Source organism: Vigna angularis, chromosome 2 (genome assembly GCF_016808095.1).
Source record: "Vigna angularis cultivar LongXiaoDou No.4 chromosome 2, ASM1680809v1, whole genome shotgun sequence".
Taxonomy (NCBI): Eukaryota; Viridiplantae; Streptophyta; class Magnoliopsida; order Fabales; family Fabaceae; genus Vigna; species Vigna angularis.
In genome coordinates this window covers 42,583,364-42,608,027 of record NC_068971.1, presented here as the reverse complement: position 1 = coordinate 42,608,027, position 24,664 = coordinate 42,583,364, and the positions used below count along the sequence as shown (strand labels likewise).

The following is a 24,664-nucleotide window of genomic DNA, read 5'->3' as shown; positions in this document are numbered from 1 at the left end:
AAAATATAAATTAAAATTGATATTTGATTTGGTATGAAATATTTATTTAATAAAAATAAAAATGTTTAAAAAATAATTTTATATTAATTAAATGATTAATTTTTTATAAAAAATATTATTGTAAATTTTATTAAGATAAAAATTAACAAAATAATGTGTAATATATATTGTTTTTAACTTAATGATATTTATAAGAAATAAAAAAATATCTTTATTACTAAATAAATTTAAAAAAAAAAACTAGGATAATAATTTACAAGAAAAGTAAATACAACATTTTTTAATGTATTAGTTTAAATTGTTTTACTGAATTTTGTAAGAACTAAAATTTGTATTATGATTCCATGACAACTCACGTGTATATATATATATATAACCTTTTAAAGTGTATTAAATTTTATGAGGTTACGTAAATTAGTTTCTAATTTCAGAAATTTAAAACCAAATATTCAAAAATTAATACTGCAATGTCAATAACCAAATATCACCGTTTTATTCTAAATAAGGAGAAATTAAAAGAAAAGTTAATCAACTCTTAAATTTCTATAACATTAAGATTAATCGTGTTTTAGGAAAAATAAATAAATTTAAAGTATCAGTAAAAAATGAGTAATATAAAAATTTATCTTAACTTTGAACAAATAAAAGACTAAAGTTTAATGCAATAATTATTATTTTAATTTTTTTTTTAATATTACTATTACGATATATAGATAAGCATTAATAAAATTTAAATAATAATAACATAAGAGGTTACGTAAAAGTTTTATTCTATACAATTCCTCTTGTATTTCTATCACATTTTGAGTTGACTTTCATAGCCAGATAAATTCTCGTAGTGAATATGTACATTAATAGAAAAGAAAAATCCCAATAAATCCACGTCCTGAAAATCTGAGTAATAGTTCCAAGGTATAAGAGATAACATAATGAGTGATGTCAGCTTCCTATTTCCAATTTGGTTCCTTTCCTAAAAAGAAAGTAAAAGAGAAAACAAACTAAACCAAGTTGATGCATGCCATGGTCGTGGCCACCTTGTTCGACGTTTCCATTATTTGCAAGCAACGTCAACAACCCAGCTATGTTATGTCTGTGTTCATGCTATTTTATGTCACACTCCCGCCAATTTTGACACGTTGACATAAATCACATACCTTCATCATCTCACTCCTGTTCCTTCTTCATCTCTCTCTCTCTCTCTCTCCCTATATATACATCCCAACATCCTCTGTTATATCTCATTAGACCAAAAGGGAAAGAAAAAAACTACTGGGTCTTGCAAAACAAGACCAAAAGAAACAAACTTGTAAAGTAGCTTTCAAGCAATTATTTTGTTTGCTTCTCCAGATTTGTAGTTTCTTCTGGGTACTGTTTGTCTGCAGTTCAAGTGGGGTGCCATAAAGGTTCAGCCTTTGCTTGAGATATATGGAGGGTGGGGGTAGTTTAAGGATTGGAAGTTCATCCATTTGGAGGAACAGTGACGCGGAGATATTCTCAAACTCATTCGAACAGGAGAACGATGAAGAGGCTCTCAAATGGGCTGCTATTCAGAAGCTTCCCACGGTTGCACGTATGAGGAAAGCTTTGCTCACCTCACCTGATGGGGAAGCCAATGAGATCGATGTACAGAAACTTGGGTTGCAAGAAAAGAGAGCTTTACTAGAAAGACTCGTGAGAACTGCAGAAGAGGACAATGAGAGGTTTTTGCTGAAGCTCAAGGACAGGATCGATAGGTGAGAATCTCACTCCCGTTTCTTTCTTCTTGATTTTAATAGAGGTCTCTTTGATCGAAACGCACTAATGGTTTACCCTATTTTTGTTCCTTGGATTCGATAATATTAGAGTTGGAATTGATCTTCCTACCATAGAGGTTCGTTTTGAGAACTTGAACATCGAAGCAGAAGCTCGTGTAGGAACTAGAGCTTTGCCTACGTTCACTAACTTCATGGTTAATATAGTGGAGGTGAGTATATCGGTACCAACTTTATTATGTGCTAGAACTTGCTAAATGATATTAGCGATGGAACTAACTTGGCATTTTGCTTCATTTGTCTGCTTCAAGGGCCTGATAAACTCTCTTCATATACTTCCAACCATGAAACAACATTTAAACATTCTCCAGAATGTTAGTGGAAAAATAAAGCCTGGCAGGTACTGATATTGTGTTTATTGATATCTCTTTGGAGGAAAAGGGCATTAGCGATAGGACCTCTGGAACTAATATAACACGATTTTTCCTTTTCTCTTCTCCAGAATGACATTGCTTTTAGGCCCTCCAAGTTCTGGGAAAACCACACTCTTGTTAGCCTTGGCTGGAAAACTTGATCCAAAACTAAAGGTAATGATTTTTGTTACGAAAATCATTGAAGAGAAGTGCATTTATTCTGTGTAACAGTGTTAGCATGCTTTTAGTTCTGTTTTCTTAACTTAAAGCTCTAGCTAATATTCTGCTACTTCTTCATCAGTTCTCTGGAAAGGTAACTTATAATGGTCACGAGATGAATGAGTTTGTACCCCAAAGAACTGCTGCTTATGTGAATCAAAATGATCTTCACATAGGAGAAATGACAGTTAGAGAAACTTTGGCCTTCTCGGCAAGAGTCCAAGGAGTTGGACCTCGTTATGGTTAGCTCATCGGAGTTCTTTATGCTTACACTCATTATTAAATTCAATATTCCAAACACAGGTTGACTTTTTTGAGGAAATTAACTCTTGACTATGTCTAACATCTGTAGACTTGCTAGCGGAATTGTCCAGAAGAGAAAAGGAGGCAAGCATCAAGCCTGATCCAGATGTTGATGCCTACATGAAGGTAATTTTTTTTGCCAAGCATGTGTTTTTCATATTTGACTTGCATTCAGTAGCCTTTCAGACCAAAGTCTGAAAGAAAAATATGACAGCTTAACAAGTTTTTAATATCAAAAGCTGTTTGGTTTTAGAAATTCAATTGCTATCTATTTCAAAATTTCTTACCAGTTCAAGAAACTTATAATGATTAAAACGTATGTAATAAATAAGTTGTAGCAGCTCACAAAGCAGCTACTTCCAAACTCAGTTATATATATATATATATATATATATATATATATATATATATATATATATATATATATATATATATATATATATATATATATATATGCATTAGCAGCTGGTTATCTTGAAAACGTGAGCATCTATTTTTTTTCCATTCAAAATAGGAATGACTGATGACTAATTGGTTGTTCTTTTGACTCATAATGCTCAGGCTGTAGCATCCGAAGGCCAGAAGGCAAATATGATAACAGACTACGTACTGAGGGTAAAATTTATACATCAAAACCCATCTCTGATCACTTTCAATCCATGTAATATTTCGTTTAAAAGACTCTTGTTTCTTGGATATGCATTTGCAGATTTTGGGACTAGAGGTTTGTGCTGATACCGTTGTAGGAAATGCTATGTTAAGAGGTATCTCTGGTGGACAAAGGAAACGTGTTACAACAGGTAAATTTAGCCTGATTTCAATCTTGAAGTGTATCTTGTTTAATCTCCTGAAAGTTTGATTACAAGATTGTATTAGTTAACAATTATGTATCTATGAATACAGGGGAGATGCTGGTTGGACCAGCTAAAGCTCTTTTCATGGATGAAATATCCACTGGGTTGGATAGCTCAACAACTTTTCAAATTGTGAATTCACTCAAGCAATATGTTCATATTCTCAAAGGAACCACAGTCATCTCACTCCTGCAGCCAGCACCAGAGACTTACAATCTATTTGATGACATTATTCTACTCTCTGATAGTCACATTGTGTATCAGGGTCCCCGTGAACATGTGCTTGAATTTTTCGAATTAATGGGTTTTAAATGTCCTGAGAGGAAAGGAGTGGCAGACTTTTTGCAAGAGGTAAGTGTCCTTGTATCTTGTCTCAAAAACTCAATCTGTCTGCTCTAGTAAAAGAGGGTTTCATACATTTAACTTTCACCATTAATTATTATGTTATAGGTAACATCAAGGAAGGATCAGGAGCAGTACTGGGCACACAAAGATCAACCTTACAGATTTGTCACAGCCAAAGAGTTTTCAGAGGCACATAAATCATTTCATGTTGGGAGAAGCCTTGCTGAAGAACTTGCTACTGAATTTGACAAGTCCAAGAGTCACCCAGCTGCTTTGACAACCAAAAAGTATGGAGTAGGAAAATGGGAGTTGTTAAAAGCTTGCTTATCCAGAGAATATTTACTTATGAAACGCAATTCATTCGTTTACACCTTCAAGCTTTTCCAAGTAGGTTTGGAAATTGAATGCTTCATTTTTTTGTCTTATCACCTAATGCTGTTATTTTCTTACTGATAACTTTCCCCTCCTTTCAGCTCGCAGCATTGGCAATTATTGCCATGACCATTTTCTTCCGGACAGAGATGCACAGAGATTCAGTGACTCATGGAGGCATATATGTGGGTGCCTTGTTTTATGGGGTTGTTGTGACTATGTTCAATGGATTGGCGGAACTTTCCATGGTTGTTTCAAGGCTTCCTGTTTTCTACAAACAAAGGGATTATCTTTTTTTCCCTTCATGGGTATATGCTCTTCCTGCATGGATCCTAAAATTCCCTTTGACTTTTATGGAAGTGGGTGTTTGGGTATTCCTTACCTACTATGTCATTGGTTTTGATCCACATGTTGGAAGGTAAAATACTTATGCTTTCAAATGTACTCATCAAACTAGTAAACTAATAGTTTCTCTATTGGCTAATTTTCTATTTGAATCCTACTAATAACTAATAGAGTACTTATATGTCAACTTAATGCAGATTGTTTAGGCAATACCTTGTACTTGCACTAGTAAATCAAATGGCTTCGGCACTGTTCAGATTAATTGCAGCAGTTGGGAGGGAAATGACAGTAGCTCTAACACTTGGGTCGTTTACACTGGCGATCCTTTTTGCTATGAGTGGTTTTGTCCTATCAAAAGGTATCAAGGATACAGAACTAAACATTCCTAGGCTTTGTCACTTTATGTTCTACACTAACAATGCATCTTTGTTCCCTTTATTCCCCCAGACAATATAAAAAAATGGTGGCTGTGGGGCTTCTGGATATCACCTATGATGTATGGGCAGAATGCCATGGTAAATAATGAGTTTCTTGCAGAAAGATGGAGACATGTAAGTTTTAACTAATCTCTATTTTTACTTGCATGCCTTCCTATGGTTTATAACATAAATAATATGACATTTGATCCGAACATATTTTCCCATGATAGGTTCTACCAAACTCGACTGAGCCTCTAGGAGTTGAAATTTTGAAATCGCGGGGATTCTTCACTCAGTCATACTGGTACTGGATAGGTGTTGGAGCTTTGGTTGGATATACATTACTTTTCAACCTTGGCTACATCCTTGCCCTTAAATACTTAAATCGTGAGTACCTTAAATGTATGACAAACCACCTAAGCTAGGTCTATGTACTAATTTTTCTCAAAATTAATCATGCAGCATTTGGGAAACATCAGGCTGTTATATCAGATGAATCTCAAAGCAATGACCAGAATGGTGGTAGTAAAAAGGGAAATAATGTGATGAAGAACACAAAACATAGCTTTTCTCAGTACTCAAATAAAGGTAATTATTGTCAATACCAACTGCAAATGAATAATGTCTATATCTAGGAAAGTAATATTTGATTTTCAATTCACATTACACCTTACGGCTAACATTGGGGTTACTTCAGTGAGAAATGGTGAAAGTACAAGTGGAAGCACCTCCCCCCATTCTTCATCTACTAGGCACGAAGCAGTTGATGCAGAGACAAATCATAACAGGAAAAGAGGAATGGTTCTTCCATTTGAACCTCATTCCATCACCTTTGATGATGTAACATATTCTGTCGACATGCCAATGGTAATGTGGAAGCAAAAAAACAAATTGAAAAGGCTTGTGTTCAACTTTCTAGCGTTATTGTGACATGAAGTTATTAAATGCTTGCAGGAAATGAAGAACAGAGGTTTTGTTGAGGATAAATTGGTTCTTTTGAAGGGTGTCAGTGGAGCTTTCAGACCAGGTGTCCTTACCGCTCTAATGGGTGTGACTGGTGCTGGAAAAACAACTCTGATGGATGTACTTGCTGGTAGAAAAACTGGGGGGTATATTGGCGGAAATATCACAATCTCTGGTTATCCAAAGAAGCAAGAAACATTTGCAAGGATTTCTGGATACTGTGAGCAAAATGATATCCACTCTCCTCATGTTACAGTATACGAGTCCCTGCTTTATTCAGCATGGCTTCGGTTGTCCCCAGAAATCAATGATGAAACAAGGAAGGTTAGTATCCACATCTCATTCATTTTCTCTGCTTTAATGTTTAGCCTTTTAGTTTTGCATAGGAGGATAACTGGTTTGAACACTTGAATATTCGTGAGTATCTTTTATGAATGTTCCAATTCAACATTTTCCTTCTCCGGATTGAGCTGCTGTGACAAATGCATACATAAGAGTGCATGTAGATATTCTCGGTAGTTGAGTGTATTAGCTCCAAAAATAGTAAGTTTGAGAGTGCTAAATGGTTGCAGATGTTCATTGAGGAAGTTATGGAACTTGTGGAACTGAAGCCACTAAGGCACGCATTAGTTGGATTACCTGGTGTTAATGGTCTCTCAACTGAGCAACGGAAAAGGTTGACTATTGCAGTTGAACTTGTAGCAAATCCTTCCATAATATTCATGGATGAGCCAACTTCTGGATTAGATGCAAGAGCTGCTGCAATTGTCATGAGAGCAGTTAGGAACACAGTAGATACTGGAAGAACAGTTGTCTGTACCATCCATCAGCCAAGCATAGATATATTTGAATCTTTTGATGAGGTAACATAGGAAGAATTTAAAAAGTAGAACTTTCAATTTGTTCTCTTCCATTTCTGAGTTTCTAATCTTTTTTGTGTCACTATGAATGCAGCTTTTGCTAATGAAGCAAGGAGGGCAAGAAATATACGTGGGGCCACTTGGACATCATTCTTCCCATTTAATTAGTTACTTTGAGGTAGAAAATGTGCAATGATAAATAAGGAATACTGAATTCGTGTTTTGTTTCACATCATTAACTTCATGTAAACATTTCACTCATGTCAATACTTTCATCTTGAAGGAAATCCAAGGTGTCAGTAAAATAAAAGATGGCTATAATCCAGCAACATGGATGTTGGAAGTTTCAACATTAGCAAAAGAAATGGAATTGGGGATCGATTTTGCAGAGGTGTACAAAAGTTCAGAGCTATACAGGTACTTTCAGCTGTGTGAAGTGTAATCAAGCTGTAGAACTCAGATATAATTCACTGAAAAAGAACTTATAATGCAAAAAGTACAAGAATTTTTTTTATGAGTGTAGAATGTTTACTGATAGAATTTTTTTTCAGGAGAAATAAAGGACTTATTAAAGAATTGAGTACACCAGCTCCTGGTTCCAAAGACCTTTATTTTCCTTCACAGTACTCAACTTCGTTCTTCACTCAATGCATGGCTTGCTTATGGAAACAACATTGGTCTTACTGGCGCAATCCTCTGTACACTGCCATTAGATTTCTTTACTCCACCACTGTAGCTGTTGTGATCGGTAGCATGTTTTGGAACCTTGGCTCCAAAATGTAAGAACAAACCACAAACTTGGAAATTTTATGGCTTCAAACTATTAAAACCAGTAACTAGCATTTGATCTAACAGTAAATTTTGACATCAATCGTTTCAGTGACCAACAACAAGATCTTTTCAATGCCATGGGCTCCATGTATGCTGCTGTTCTTCTTATTGGCATTAAGAATGCTAATGCAGTGCAGCCAGTGGTTGCCGTTGAACGAACTGTCTTTTACAGGGAAAAAGGAGCCGGAATGTATTCAGCTTTGCCATATGCTTTTGCTCAGGCAAGCAATTTCTTATATTAAAAATTTATCTTCTGAGTGTTGCTATATCCTCACAAATCCTTGTGGAAAGTCCTACATTGTCCTAGACTGCAACCAACATATCTATTAGGCAATTGTACATATTAAATCATGTTAAAAAGTAAACTTTAAACCTAACTCAATCCTACAATATCAATTTGTAAGTTGAGGTTTGTACCTATATATATACATATTCTAAATTGGTTTTATCTCTAGTGGATGTGGAACTTTCTACAATATGAAATAGCACTGAGAATATGCATTTAGTTATATTCAAACGCGACCTCTGCATTTATTCTGATATTTATATTCTTGTTTTGCAGGTTGTAATTGAGCTCCCATATGTTCTAGCACAAGCTTTGGTATATGGCATTATAATTTATGCCATGATTGGTTTTGAGTGGACTGTGACTAAAGTTTTCTGGTACCTATTCTTCATGTACTTCACCTTCCTAACCTTCACCTACTATGGCATGATGTCAGTGGCAGTGACCCCAAACCAACACATTTCTTCTATAGTTTCCTCTGCCTTCTATGCAGTGTGGAATCTCTTCTCAGGATTCATAGTCCCAAGACCGGTAAGTTTGGGCTCCCTTTCAAACTCATGTACTGTAGATTTGTACTTTCCAAGCACAGAAGAATGTCATAATGTATTTTATCTTATTTTGTTCTTCTGTTATGTATAATGACAGAAAATCCCAGTGTGGTGGAGATGGTACAGTTGGGTTAATCCAGTAGCATGGAGTTTGTATGGATTGGTGGCTTCACAATATGGAGATATACACAAAAGCATGGAATCCAGTGACGGAAGAACAACAGTAGAAGGGTTTGTAAGAAGCTACTTTGGTTTTGAGCATGATTTTCTTGGAGTGGTTGCAGCTGTGATTGTTGCATTCCCAGTGGTCTTTGCATTGGTCTTTGCTATATCAGTGAAGATGTTCAATTTCCAAAGGCGTTAAGAACACATTCAAGTAGTATTTAGTACAGGATGTTCCATGTAACATGTTGTAACAAAATTTTCACATAACTTTCTGAATTCTTTTAACCAGTGGAAATCCACCGATAGGGTAGGTCAAAACTAGTGGAAAAATTTAGGTAGATATGAGATCGTAGAATTAAATCTTACTGCCACTACTATAAAAAAAAGTGTATCATATTGAATGATATTAACATATGTAATACCTCATATTTTAAATAAATGCAAGTTATTTCTTTTCTTCTAATAGTAGGCATTCTAATTTATTAATTATTTAACCAGTTAAAATAAAATTTTGTTGAGATAATTAGGAGATGTTAAGGAACAAACAACTCAAATATATTATTGATTTCAGTAAAGTCAAATTTATAAATAAAATGGGACAAAATATGATTTTAATAACTTAAAGAGAATTTTGTTTCTAAAAGAGAATCTTGTTTCTAATAGTTCAAAATGCTTGACTGATTTTAGTTTTTAAACTTTATATATTAATGTTTTTAGTCGCTTGATAGGAGTCACCACTACGTAATGTTAATAGTTATGTACTTTTATTAGTTCACCAATAATAGTTATTAAGTTTATGTAATATCACCATTTTTGGTTATTTGATATGAATATATGTCGTAGTTTAATTTAGTTTCTAATTGACTAAATAATTTTTCATGTAAATTTAAAAATTATAATTATTTCAATTCAGAAACATCTGATTCTTGTTTTAAAAATATTTTGAGCTGTCTATAAATGGAAAGTATTATCGACTATTAACAAAAAAAAAAAAGAATATTGCTGCTTCAAAAAAAATGAAATATCTACCAAGTTTACAGCTCGGCACATGACAATTTTGTAACACAATAGGGAATCGAAAATAAAGGAAAAAGAAATCACAAATTAATGTTGTATTGGTAAACTCGAGACTGAGAGCATATTAATCCTGTAAACTCTCAAGTAGAGCAGTGGCTTTCTCTTGAAAAATCTGCCACGCAGTAGTGACATGCCTCCTTTCTGTCAATGGTGCTCCTACTGCAAAACGTAGAATGTACTCACCTGATAGAACCTGCACATATTAGTTAACAAGAAGGGAAAGAAAATTAGTGATAAATAAAGAATAAAAGAACAAAAGTTGAAAAATTACGAAGATAATTTATGCTTACCGTGTGTGTTATGAAAATATTTCCTGTTGAATTTACTGAGTCTAGTAGATCGCTATTTAGTTTATTACCATGATCTTCGGAATTGAGAGGGGGCAATAGCCGAAAGCAAACTAAGGAGAATGTACGAGGTGCAACGACCTGTGTACGGAATTTGTTGCAATTTTAAAGCATATGCAGTAAATAAAGTACTTAAGAAAAATATTCAAAATTGGCATATATATTGAGTCAAAAAAAATTGAAAAACCACTTCAAATAATTCCAACAAATATTTAAACCAAACGTAGTATTAAACCTTAGGAAATTAAGAACAATGCTTCTCATAGAAGGATGAGAGTACCTTGAATCTTGTGTCCTGACTAACAAGCTCTTCAAAATAAGCAGCTAACTCAATGTGGTTTCTTACGTGGCTTCGCAGACCTTCCAAACCATAAAGTCGCAACACCATCCACAATTTTAATGATCTGGAGTCCAGTAGAGTGAATAGACAATGTCACACATTTGCTGGCAAACACAAACTTCTAAGGTGTACAGAAATATTTATTAGAAAGAGGTAAGACCAATGATTTGATAGAAGTTTTGACATCAGAAGTTCCCGTAATCTCTTTAAACGGGGAACATCGAAAAGAAACTCAGACGTCCATAAAATCCAAAAAAAAAACATTAAAATCAAGATCACAGACAAATTAATACGAGAAATGTTAACAACAGACTCTTTTGAACGCACCCTTTACTATATTCACCGATATTTATGGAAAAATACAAATTTTGTAGTCATCACATATCACGTAAAGACTTTCTATCCTGATTTCATAGTTTCCAATAAATTTCAAGCTATAGTAAAGTGTATTATTATCATTCCTCTTATTAATACATTTAGGCATAAATGAGTTAGAGCCCAAATGCATGAATAAAACCAATTAATGTGCCCAGACGAGGATATGCATGAACATTCTCGGGTAAAAAATAATTCGACGAGGCGAATAGAGATTTCAGTAACAAAGACAAATATATCTATATATAGATAGAGAGAAAGAAACAATGAAAACGCTTCCAAAGGAAAACTTTCAAGAAACCACCTAAAGCGACGACCAAGAGGAATTTGCCAGTCTTTGTAATCTATGACCAGGTTTCCTTGAGAGGCCTGCAAAGTCAAAAACATAAATAGACTATAAAACTACGAATAAATAATAATAGCTGCGACCTTTCAGATGACAAGCTTCATGTTTAAGTGACACATTACTAGTGACACATTACTCTGTTCACTCAGGATAGAACTAGTTCATAGTGGAAGAGGAAATTAACTCTACATCGATACATAAGAAAAAGAATTGAAAAACAAAATGCCCCCGGTTAATTTCTAGGTGTTCCCATAAGTATTCAATACTTATCACTCGTAACATTTGAAGCACCTTTCTGAGGAGAGGGAAAAGAGGACATTTTTTAGATGCTTCAATTTTGTTTCTCTCTTTCTCTCGCTCTCTTGCCTTAACATGTATATTTTTACCGTTTGGGTTCATTTAATGCAGAATGCTCGTTTCTTTTGGAATACCAATTCATATTCTTCAATTTTCATCTAGAGAACCAACTTGTAAATTTAATGTGATGATGTCTACACCTTGACTGAATGGAACAAGCTTAATGATCCACACATAGAAAAGAGAAGAAAAACTAAAAAGGATTATTCAAAAGTTTGAAAACCTCTTGCAGTTAAACTTCAGCATAAACCTCGAGCATGCAATAGAAACTTACCTTGTTTTTCAGAAATTCAGGATTTGTGGACAGTGATTGAATCAGAGAACTTCTATCCTGTGTCATTAATTCGTAATAAGTTTGACCTCTTGTTTTGAAGTACAAATAAAGATTCAAAGTTTGACCTCTTGCAGTTAAACCTCTTGTTACAAATAAAGATTCAAAAGTGAGATTGAGATAAAAAATGCGTTATGGATACCTTAACCCAAAGTACTGAACAGTCAAAGTTGGTGAGGAACCATTTATGTGCATTCATGTTAAATGAGTCACTTTCTTCAATACCGTCAAAGTAGTGGCGGTACTCTGGACATATACAAGCACTGCCAGCATAAGCAGCATCCACGTGAAACCAAAGATTGTTGGTCTGCCAAAAAAGACAGGCACCAGAGCATTATAAGATTTTATAGCTCTACCGAATACATTAAAAAGACTAGACAAACAAAATTTGATGCAGGTCTGCGGAGGTTTATGAACCAGTCATCCTAAAAGCCCAAGCAGGGACAATGAGACAAAACAGTTGGAATACTCATGTATCGAACTTTTCTTCTTGCAACTCCACAAGTATCATTTATCCTTGAGTTCCTAACATACTGCACAGTCATTTATGGGTTTTCATTTATCTAACTGCATTCCTGTTCCTTGAGAGTCATATTTTAAAAATAAATAAATAAACCTTTGGTTTAATAACCTCAATACAATGAATCAGTGGCTATACTAGCTTTTTTCACATCACAACTCAATAAAATATATTACCTTGGCAATTTTTCCCAATGCAGGCAGGGGATCAATAGCTGTTGACGAAGTGGTGCCAACCTGTATACATAAATGCGTAATGTATGCAATTAATGCAAGAAACAAAATATCCACAAATAATGGACTCTTAATTACCTCAAGTTACATCAAGATTCAGATACTTTTCACTCATCAACAAAACATTAGTTCCAAGTTCCGGGGTGATAAACATTTGCCACGTTAATTATTCATTTAGTACCTACTATAGATTTAATCCTTGAAAGAGCCAACATGCATATATTCAACACAAATTCTCTTGGATGTACAATTTAAAATAAATAAAAAATGAAAGTTTCATGAAACTGAGGTTACTAGCCTCCAGAACCAAATCCATAATTGGACTGAAAACAGAACGTTTATAAACAGAAACCTGCATCTGTGGGTCTGTATCGAAGGGATAAAAGATCAGAAATGAGAAAGTAAGATTCTAAATAGTAATGCAGAATAACAGACACACCACCCTACTATTCTAGATATTTGAGAGACATGGACTCTCCCCAAACTTTGAAATAAAAATTCCCGCAAGTAACTCAGCTGAATCTCCTTTTATCTTCTCTCCTAAGTGTTACAGTTTGCTGGCTATCAGAGTTATTTTTTTACAAACAGACTGGGATCTCAGTACCTTTCTCTCCCCTTTAGTCCTAACATAGACCCTATTAGTAGGTATATAACCATTTGTTTCCCACAACAAAGAATGAAGAGACAGTGCATAGATAGCAACATGAAGAAGGACATTTATCCCTTGATCCGATGTTTAAATGAGCTGAAATTTCTAATTTGAAATTCCCTGAACATATATGATACAATATTGGAGATAAGACACGTAAATAATGGTCAGTTAAGGTCATGCATTATACAGCAATTTCTTACAAATTCATATAAGTGTTCAATTCTTACAGTAGCACATAAGAAAAAGGGTACAAGACCGCCAGCAATGTCATTTGAAATTGCTTCAGAAAGTACTTCAGGAGAGAGTGCATAATTTGTTGCAGAATCAACTTTAAGCAACTTGCAAAGCTCTGGATTAAGTCCTGATATCTGTCAAAGGAAAGTTCAAAACTATTACAATAAAAATTGTCATTGATTATATTCAAGAATGCATCTAAGAAACACAGAGCAAGACTCCCATACCAGAAATGGAATCAGACTACCATTTGATCAACTGGGTGATAAATACTAAACAAATTTTTAAAATACTCACAAAAGAATAGGTTTTATCTAACAACACATTAACTACTAATAGACTATAGAATAAGCTGAATAAGTTTGAACTTAGTGATCGTAGTTAAGGTCATATGTTTTCAGGTGACACTGTAACACTGGCATATTCATATGTTTGGTGCTAAAGAGCATGATAATCATATAATTAAGGAAACAAACAGCCATTACAATTTATTTAACTGAGCAAAAATCTATGTTATTTCCCCATTTTGCTAACTATTAACAAGACGTCTATGATTATAGATTTACAAGATAACCAACTCTTTTCCTTGATAAAACAAAAAACGAATCATAATCAAAATAAATAGAATATTAAAAAACTAAAAGGCCTCTTTAGAATTTTGGCTTAAAGTGTAATTCAATCTCACAAAATTGACTTATACAAAGAAAGATGCTCAAGCTTTATAATGATTAACATTGATCATATCTATAGTTGATATGAATCTCGATACACCTACTCATGCCAAGGAATAGCAACATAAAAGTTTTAAAGAAATGTTCAGTGTTTAAAATAGGTCAGAAAGCTAGAAGCACTGGTCAACAAAAGTTAAACTTGACAGTGAAAATAAACAAGAAGGAAACCCATATGTCCTTGACTTGAGTACATAAGATAAGGTCATTTTCTTTGTTATCTGTCATTAGAGAGGTACCTGACAAGCTTTTCGTAAAGCAGAGTGTGTTTGATCAGATGCATACATCACAAGCTTAGGAAGGGCACTCCTTCCAAGCCTTCTTAAGATCTTGTCACGTGCAGCTAATAGGACAACTAGTATAGCTTCACTTGCTGTTCCCTGTATAACTCCACCACCTTTCCCTGCAGTCAAAGTTTACATACACTATTTGAGTTTTTCTACAAATAAACTATTCATATGCAATTTAGGTTCACATTTTAATTATTATAAAATTCAACCAAGTTGAAGGTTAATGAAAACCTCAAGCTTGAGTTTACAAGCTCATCCAAAGCCAGGAGATATTTCATATGCAAACCTACCTAAATGAGTCCTGATTTCTAAATTATAGAACTGTCTATTTTCTTTTTCTCTTTTCCTTCTCCTTGTACTCTTTGGGCAACAACATAAAGGAAAGATATCAATTCAGAAAAGAATAAAGGCCATGTAAGTCCACATTCCATTGAAGAAAAGGAGACAAGACAAAGAATGACTCGTGTTCTAAAAAAACTCACAAGAGAACTTGTGGAGCCAAAAGAAAGGACCGAGGAAGTATCAAGATGAACTTCGTTTATTACAAGATTATTTATAGACTTAGTGTTTAGATTTCTAGAGGATATCCCATAATATCATAGTTATATTTTACAATAGTTTAGAGTATATTAAATTATAATCATCATACATTTTAGATTGGTTACCCAATTTTCTTATATTTCATCATCTGTTTTCATATTTAATTTGGACTGATTCTGGTATTAATATCAATGAGGGTTAGTGCTTTATGTTTTGTAACACATCCAATATGTTCTCTCATGAGGTAAATATCAACTTCAAAGTTAAGACACGAACACCCCTTGAAAATACAATCTCTTCCTTGAAAATAAAATAATAAAATACTCAAGTTCTTTCACTTGAGCTTAAAGAACAAAGACTAGTAGTATTGCATATTGTATCTTCACACGCTATACAGCATCCCAAGACCTTACCGCTAGAATAGAAATCTTCAGGCAACTGGAACGCCTTAGCCAGCCAGTCAAGAACAATGCTTTCAAGTTCAGTGGCAGCAGGAGAAGTTATCCAGCTGAAACCCACAATGCTAAGACCCGCACTGAGCATCTCTCCAAGAAATCCAGCAATGCTACTGTTGGAAGGAAAATACGCAAAATAATTCGGACTTTGCCAATGCGTCACCCCTGGGAGTATTTTCTCCTTTACATCTACAATTTGACAAACAGTGTCACGCTAGCATTGCTCAAACAATTGTACTATCTACTAAAATAATGAAAATACGATTACTGCTGCTGCTGCTGCTACTAAGGTTTTGTTCGGACAAATTTCTTAACACTTAGACAAAAGAAAATAAGAAGATTAAGTGAATTAAACCTCTTCTATAACCATAGTTTTAAAATGGCGTCTACAACCGTAACCAGTATTGATTGCTGCAATTGCGGGCGCATTAGCCAGCAATCTTCTACAATGCCAAGGTTCACAACAAATCTGCAACTGTGTTGCAACCACAATTTAAAACCACATTGGAAGAAGCTGTACAACTTAAATTCTTAATTGTCTTGTCTAGAAGTGTTTGTTTAAAGTTTATCCAAATGGACCCTAATAATAATAATAATACATTGCATTAAACAAAAAAGGGTAATTCATAATCAAAGTAAGAAGTTTCACCGTCCAAAACATTTTGAAAGGACTCAGGATACTCGGGAGCAGAATCTGGTAAAAGCTTCCCCAGATAACCTGGCTGAAATGGGAGAAATAGTGTAATAAAGCAGCATGTACGTAAATGCATTGATTGGAAGAGAAGGAGGAGAATGAAGAACCTGGACTTGGCTGAGAACGGGGAAGTTTTGAATGGTTTTGTAGTAATCGGCAATGAAATCGACCATCTTATGAGCGTGCTCTCTCAGTTGCTCAGCGTCCATGGCCCTCAATGCATTCTCTTCCATCTTCAAACAATTTCAAACACTGCACGCAATAATGTAACCGACAACTTGCAGTAAACCAGAATCAGAGAACTAACAAACTAACTAGCCGTTCATACATTTCTCTGTCAGAAGAATTCTGAGAGTGAAGAAGAGCCACTCGAAATGAAGCTATCGTGGGTCCCAATAAATATCATAAAAATTATAATATTTAGAATTAATTAAAAATGTACCACTTGGGTAAGTGGTTCAGCCAAATTTGATTATGCAAAATGAGGGTGGCTCTCCTTGTGTTCGAAGGAGAAGTAGTCATGAAAAGTAAATTATATAAGTAGATAAAGATGAAGGTTTATATCGGATCAGAAGTCAATATGGTTTGAATTGTTAAAAATATGAGTTGTAATGTTTTGTTTTAAAGTATTTTTGTTTATTTATGTAAAATTTATATAAATATTATATTATTATAGTTTTCTATTTAATATGAATGTATTGATATATTTTATACTCTGTTAATATGATCTTTAGATATTATTATAAAATTTCTTATTTTTAAAAAAATATTGTGTTATTAAAATGAAATGTCATAATATTAGAAATTATGATTTGTTTTTGTTTGATTTTAACCTTAGAAATTAATTGATTTTTAAAACTGTTTAAAATAGTAAATAAAAATCCATCAAGTGAGATTCTAACATTTGTATAGGCTTAAGCTCCTGGACCGTGACAAACCAAAGCCCACTTTTCTAGTTTCATTTTTCTAATCCATTTAATTAGGAATTTTTTTAAAACCTCAATCCTCGAATTCTCACATAAAATAAGCTAGAATAGGGTCATGACATTAAATTAATTTATTTTAATGTATTTTTAATTATTTTTTATTTTATAAGTTTAATAGTTTTCGAGTTTTGTATGATATTTTACTAATATCTTTTCTAATTACATGTAAATATATAAATATTGATTTTGTAAAACTATTATTTTTAATTGTAATAATATTTTAAATATATAATTTTATTATTTTAAAATTTTAAAAATATAATATATATATATATATATATATATATATATATATATATATATATATATATATTGAGTTTGTTTAAATTTAAATAAAGTAATTTTTATTAATATTCTCTTTCTTTCAATATAAATATATAAATGTTGGTGTTATAAAAAGTTATTTAAAATGATTTTTTATTTGTAATTATATCTTTGATATATAATTTTATTATTTTAAAAATTTTAAAATATAATATATGCTGAATTTGTTTAAGGATAAAAATAAAGAAATTTTTTATTAATATTTTTTTCTTGAAATATAAATATATAAATATTAGTTTTATAAAATGTTATTCAAAATAATTTTTTAATTATAATCATATTTTAAATGCATAATTTCATTATTTTAAAAAGTTGAAAAATATAATATATGTTGAGTTTAAGCTTAAAAATAAAATAATTTTAAAAGAAAAAAATATTCAAAATAAGTTATTTTTTATATGTCCAGAAGTTACTTGTGTTTAAAAATAATTATAAAAACACATTTTAATTCATTCTTGAAAGTTTTTATAATTTCTTTTGATAAACTATTTAAAAACTAGGGTTAAATATATTTTTAGTCCTTAATCTATCAAGTGAATTTGCTTTTAGTGAATTTGCTTTTAGTTCATCTTTTAAAGTAAGGTACATTTTAGTCCTCCTCTTTAGGAAATCTTAATTTTTCGTCCTCCAAAACAAACGTTAAAAAAAAAACTGAGTTGACTAATGGTGAAGTGTCACGTCATTTTTTTTCTCTGACCTAAGCAAGTCTTCTCAGTTTTTCTGTCACGTCAATTTTTCCGTCACGTCAATCAGCCACCATGTCGCCATGAAACTGCCGCTGCAGAAACCCCAGTCGTCGCCATCCTCCATCACGCACATCCATCATCAACACCCAGACGCGAACAACCTCATCGCATCCCTCTTCCAGCTGCCACTATAAGATGTTTCCTGCCGATGTAGAGGACCCAGTCATCAGAGCAGATATTCTTGTTCAAACAATTCGAGATATCAATACAGTATCATCACATTCTCGGGAAAGCCATCAGAAGGAAACATTTCTTCAAGATGTTGAAATCGTTGCATTTTTCCATTCATGTTTGCAATATGCTTGGCCCTTTTCCTTTTCTAACTCAGTTACTATGATGCAGGATGGATATTCATTGATAATGAACAGTTTCAATATCTATCCGGGATGATGAGTTCTGTGAAACAGATTTATAAGGACCCATATTCTGCAACAAAATTTAGAGGTTTATGAAGATGAGTATGACGACTCTTTTGATGACTTGGGTTTAAGTGTAGCAGACTCTGGATTAGAAGAAAATGAGATACTTGGTGACCAAATAAATGCAAAATCAGGGAAGTCGTGGGCAACAGAGAGTGGAAACTCGATAAAAGATGTCCCTAATTCAAAATGGGGCTCCAGGAGAAAGCCCCAAGCAACACCAACATCCAAACGGCGAACCTCCTCCTGACCTGCAAGACAAAACCCAAAAAATGCAACAATCCACAATACCCCAAATCAAACTCAGAAACTCAGAAAATTTCTTCTTAATTACGTTTTGGATCAACAAAATTATGACCCGAATCAACAAAATCTGAAATTGGGGATCATCGACAAGGTGGAAATGGAGATCGAAGCCTCGAGATTTGAGGGAGTTGAAGTAGACAGAGTGTGAGAATTTGACGGCGAAGTCATCGAGCAAAACGAGAATGAGCCGATCTAAGGGTCGCTCTATGGTGAAGGAAGTGCAGAGAAAATCGTAGGGGCCGAAGCGATGGGGACCGAAGTGGTGGGAGAGGAAGGGGGAGAAAGTTGAAGTGAGGGTTGGCGTGGGAGGTAATTAGGAATTAGATATCGGAGGTGTCGCAGAGTTCCTGGAAGAACTGCCAGCAGTGGCCGCAGGAGGCGGCGGAGACCGCGAAGGAGGGGTCTTGCCGTGGAGGGCCAGGTTGAAGAGGAGGAACTGCTTGGAGAAGGAGTCGAGACGGCAGAGGGAGATTGACTCAGAAAAAAAAAATGACTTCACATTCCACCGTTAGCAAGCTCAGTCGTTGGATTTGGAGGACGAAAAATTAAAGTTTCCTAGAGGAGGAAGGAGGAAGACTAAAATGTACCTTACTTTAAAAGAGAGACTAAAAACAAATTCAAATTCGCTTGATAGATTAAGGACTAAAAACATATTTAACCCTAAAAAACTATTATATATGAATTAAATTTTAATTTATATTTAGTTTTAACATCTAAAATATAATAAGCGCATTTCAATTTAAAAAGAAATGTTTTTTTTCTCAAAAATCAATCATAAAAAAATCAAATAAGTTATTTTTATTATTTTCTTCATTTAAAAAGGAACTTTTTATTATTTTTTCATTTGAAAAAAGAGAAAAAATTTCAAAAAAAAAATTGTAAAAATAACACAGTTTAAAATTCAGTTCTTCAATGATCGAATTCTGATCTAAAACAAATGTTATCTGTGTAAGTATTTGACATATTAACTATATGGATAGATTTTAACTTCAAGTCTACGGTTTGCATGAAAAATCACGTCATTTGATAGATGGTTAAACTGTATATGTGAACGTGAATTCCCGTATTGAAAAGTAATGAACAAATTCAACAAGTGAAAAAGATTCATAAATATAATATCTTAAAGTTTTTGAAATCGAATATGACATATTCTATTTTTGTAACTTGATTGTTGTATATAAATGAAAAGAGTGTGTTTTCGGTTGATTAATAATTCATTTAATAATTAAAATAAGATTCTTAAATTATGTACAACTTCTTATCTATTAGGAAATCCAAACTCTAAAATAAATCACATGAATAAAATAATTAGATGTCTTAATACATATTCTAATTTAGGATGTTTAATATAATTATTAATGATGTTAGAATAATTATATTTGACAATTCTAAAAAAAATTCATTGGTTGACTCTAACTTAAAGGACTTTGGAAATATTTGATCTTATAAGATTTTTTAATAATTTTTTTTTCCTGTAAATTTCTTTTGCTGCATGGGCGAAGGACTAATTAATTTTTTATGTATTTTTATTTTATTCAAACTTGGTAAATCCATATAACATTATGAGTTTATGAGATTGTCTTTTTGCTAAATGTTTCTCCTATTTTGTTGTTATGTCAATTACTTTTTCATTTTTTCATGTTTTAGAATGATGCGTTACATTTACGAAAATATATTTAGTTTTGTTTTGTTTAAATATAGGTCTTAAAAACACGGTTAAATAAATATTGATATTTTCTTTTTTCTATTTCCTATATTTCCTATTATGGATTCTATGAGAATGTTGAGTGTGTTTTAGCAAATTCATTATTTTATTCAATTAAGATAGTTTTGGATTGGATTAGGTGAGGTTTGAGATTTGTAACCTTTTTTCCATAAGATCTAAACAAAACCAACGCTATCAGTTAAGTAGGTTAACTCAGTAGGTACTTAAAATATAAAAACCATATTAAAATTAAATTATTATCTTTCGTTTGCAATTTATTTTTATATAACTTTTGAATATTTCTATTCTTTTTTCTAATAAATAATGCAATTGAACAAATAACAATAACTTATGGATACGATACGTAAGGACATTTTTATCAACTATTCCAAATTCAATTTTAAGTTAGCTTGTTTTCATAATGTTTTTTTGGGTTGGAATTGGCCTTTTCTGAGAAAAGTTCTTTATATATATGAATTTATTCTTATAAATATTCAGTTTTTCCAAAAATTAGAAAGGAGAGATGAATTTTAGTTTATCATTGTAGTATGTGTGTAGATGGAATTCTCTTAAGATAATATTTTATTTTTATGAAAAATTTAAAATGTTTTGTGAAAAATGTGGTTTTAATATAAAAGTTTAAAACAAAATAATATTTATGAGTGTAATTTAGTTTATTAAATTTATATAATTATAATGTTTACTTAAAAGTAATAATTTGTTTTTAATATTCTCATATTAGAATAATTGATCCACTCAAACAAACAATTACACGATTATCGTTTGGACATTCATGATTTATCACAAATTATACATAACATCATAATAATCAACTTAAAACCAAACAAGAAGTTAAAACAAAGAAAAAAACATAAAATTCCATAAACATGGCATCCAGTGAGCTACACTCATCGCTCAGCAAGAGGACCTTTCGCCCAGCGAAAAAAAGAGGTCCAGACCTGTAGTGGAAAAGTGACGCCCAACACCTAATTCCACTACTCAACGCCCAGAAGTCAGAGAGTTTACTGACTTCATAGCGCTTAACGGCCAAAGTGGTGCTCAACGTCCTGGAGCCCAATGTCTCCCGGGTTTTGCAGTACTCATGCCACATAGGGTCACTAAACACTATACTAGAAGTCAATAACTTGATTTCTTGATTTGGTTGCATCCCAAACCTATCCAAATTGATATCCTTAACACTATAATTGATTCAAAAACATGTTTATAAATGAAACTAATTACCAATTTGCTTATTTGGTCAGGAATGAGATTCACTAGACCAAAGAAACAACTCAAAAACTCAACTTAAATCCTACATGTTACAAACTAGATTTCAGTAATTTAAGTGGAGAAACAAGTCACAAATGACTAAAAAACAGATCACAACATCTAACTTCTTCCCAAAATAATTCTTTTAGATTTTTATCTGTCAAAACCTCTAAAATAGACTCGAAACCAGTCCAAAACTCAACCTATTGACTACATCAAGAAGTATCAACAAATTTCAACCAATTATAATCTTTTAAACACATCAACTCAAGTGATCAAGGAGGCAATATTTATCAAGCACTCACAACAAGACTTTTCCAATATTAGACAACACATATTCACTCCAAATTCATGAAACTAGACTACCAAATAGAGATATTTCAACAAGTTCACATTCAACCATTTCATATATCAATTCATCAATTATGAATCAAATCAAGCATGCAACATAATTGATTTAAAGATTATCAATATCAAAACCACTAATTATTTTCCCTTCCCTATTAAATGACCAAACAACTTTATAGAACCTCAAACAACTCTCACAAATCAAAGGACGCTATCTGCACCTACGAACAATAAAATCATGATCAAGGTATGTCATTAAAACTACTAATTAGTAGAGAATCGCATAGAAAACTCAAATGACACATGCAACTACAGATAGTATGCATGCAAAAAAAGAAAAAATAGACTAAAGAAAAGAACAAAAACCAACTTACTTTTTTGAGAAAACTGATCAAATAAACTTAAAGATTTCGTCACAAGACTAACTTAGATAATCTTTGATCTTGAAACAAATAAAGAGAGTGTAATAATTCTTAAAAAAATCAAATAACTTTAGAAAAATAATTTCTAAACAATTATATGTTTTAAAATAATAAAACTCATTCGTAATAAACTATTTATATTAAAATATCAACTTTTAAGATTTTAATTATTATCAATATTTTTCTTTTTTGCGGTACAAGTAATATTCCTCAATTGATGTTCGTAAGGGCTTTATTTGTGAATACCATTGATTTTTATTTTTTTTCTATGAAACTTTCTCAAGCCCGTTTTAGTCGAAAGGAAGTCTTTCATTGATATCATTGAGATTATTTATCTACTAATGTATCTCAATATTATTTATTGAGTAGCATCCTAATTTAAATTATTCAAATACTCAATTATATGCATAATATAACTCATTATTATAATTTGAACATACAACATAACATTTTATGATATACATATAGCAGAGTGAAGTTACTCTCTTCTTATACCAAAATAGTAAGTAGTATGATATTATTGCTTCTGGAAGACTATGGACCTCATAAAACAGCATCCCATATGCTAGAAAGAAGTCGTTTGTTCAAATGACTCTTCTAGGATGTACAACCTTATTTTGTGATAATAAACATTTAATTTTGTGGGACCTAGTAACTTAAATAACTGAGTACTGAACTGCTACGTCCATACCAAGCAAAGTAATTTTCTGCTACCTGTTATCTCAGAAGTTTCAAACTCAGCATTAATGTGCAGAAATGGAAAGCTTCTCAATAATAACATATTTCTATGAACTCTGACTTTAATGAATTTATTATATGGCTTATTTTCATGAAAGATAAAAACTTAATATTTCAAAAAAGGAAAGCTTTATTTCAAAACATTAAAAAAAAGGTGGAAAGCTTCTCAATAATATGGGTACATATTTCTATGAGCTCTGACCTTCATGAATTTATTATACACTTATTTTCATGAAAGACATGGGACCTCAATGAAATTATTATGTGGCGTACTTTTATCAAACATCAAACCTTAATATTCCAAAAACGAAAAGCTTTTATTTTAATAAAATTAAATATTAAAGGTCCCACCGAGATTTGAACTCGGGTTACTGGATTCAGAGTCCAGTGTCCTCACCACTAGACCATGGGACCTGTTGTTTAAATTAAAACTATATTTTTATAATATTTTAATTAATGATTGTTTATAAATATTTTGTATTGAGATATAAGGCTGTTTTTTCCGGATTGGTAGTTTATATTATTAAAATTGAATTTAAAAAATAAATTGAAAACAGCTTATTAAATCTAATTTACATAAACAAAATAAGGTCTGTGATTTTAGCATTAAATCAATAAAGAAAAATAGTCGCCCAAAAAACTTTCACCTTCACTTTATGCATATGATTGTTGCGAATTTTGGTCATAAAAAATAAAAGACAAACTTACGTTTTTTTTTTGCATGAGTCTACATGATAAAAATAATTTTCACAATTTTCAATTATCTCTAATCTTATTGCAAGCTCATTCAAACAATTTTTTTCATATGTTAATGAGAATCTTACAAAACTGCTAACTAGGTCAAAAATAAAATTGAGGGTCTGTTTTCTCAATTCTCAGACTTTCAAGGAGACACTCGTAAATAAATAAACATCTATTATTTTTCATTATCGATTGTGCCAAGAATCCAAAAATAATAGTCATGTTTGGCAGTGGAATGTCATTATCGATAAAAAGAAAATAAATCTCAATCAAATCGAGTTGCTCGCTTGATGTCTTATTTATTAATATAATTGATAAATAATTGACTTTATTTATTTTTGCCTGAAGTCCAAATCTTCTTCATAATTAAATGTTTATGATATTAGCTTTGAGTATTTTTATTAATTAGCTTACATTTACCAAATGTTTGAATTATATTAATGTTCTAATTTAAAGTATTATGAGTC

General features: G+C 32.2%; 2 protein-coding genes and 1 non-coding gene across 3 annotated transcripts; 1 reads left to right on the top strand and 2 right to left on the bottom strand.

Moving 5' to 3' along the window:
- Positions 1-1,110: 1,110 nt before the first annotated feature.
- Positions 1,111-8,956, top strand: LOC108323234 (pleiotropic drug resistance protein 1). Its single transcript, XM_017555624.2, has 24 exons — positions 1,111-1,733; positions 1,843-1,963; positions 2,063-2,151; positions 2,254-2,338; positions 2,466-2,625; positions 2,736-2,812; positions 3,248-3,301; positions 3,396-3,486; positions 3,590-3,891; positions 3,991-4,272; positions 4,359-4,675; positions 4,800-4,960; positions 5,050-5,153; positions 5,252-5,408; positions 5,484-5,609; positions 5,719-5,888; positions 5,976-6,308; positions 6,557-6,847; positions 6,939-7,022; positions 7,128-7,261; positions 7,396-7,623; positions 7,725-7,896; positions 8,238-8,492; positions 8,607-8,956. Exons 1-24 carry the CDS (start codon positions 1,426-1,428, stop codon positions 8,871-8,873), a joined length of 4,368 nt encoding a protein of 1,455 aa, XP_017411113.1. The 5' UTR covers positions 1,111-1,425; the 3' UTR covers positions 8,874-8,956.
- A 698-nt stretch (positions 8,957-9,654) lies between these two features.
- LOC108323221 (tyrosine decarboxylase 2) lies at positions 9,655-16,573 on the bottom strand. The gene is made up of 12 exons (XM_017555606.2): positions 16,301-16,573; positions 16,149-16,221; positions 15,458-15,688; positions 14,454-14,617; positions 13,480-13,620; positions 12,544-12,603; positions 11,990-12,154; positions 11,791-11,847; positions 11,118-11,182; positions 10,379-10,502; positions 10,042-10,179; positions 9,655-9,944 (listed from the first exon to the last, which is right to left on the bottom strand). Exons 1-12 carry the CDS (start codon positions 16,424-16,426, stop codon positions 9,816-9,818), a joined length of 1,473 nt encoding a protein of 490 aa, XP_017411095.1. The 5' UTR covers positions 16,427-16,573; the 3' UTR covers positions 9,655-9,815.
- Positions 16,574-23,798: 7,225 nt separating this feature from the next.
- On the bottom strand, positions 23,799-23,870 carry TRNAQ-CUG (transfer RNA glutamine (anticodon CUG)). The gene has a single exon. It is a non-coding gene; the product is annotated as a tRNA-Gln (tRNA).
- Positions 23,871-24,664: the final 794 nt, after the last annotated feature.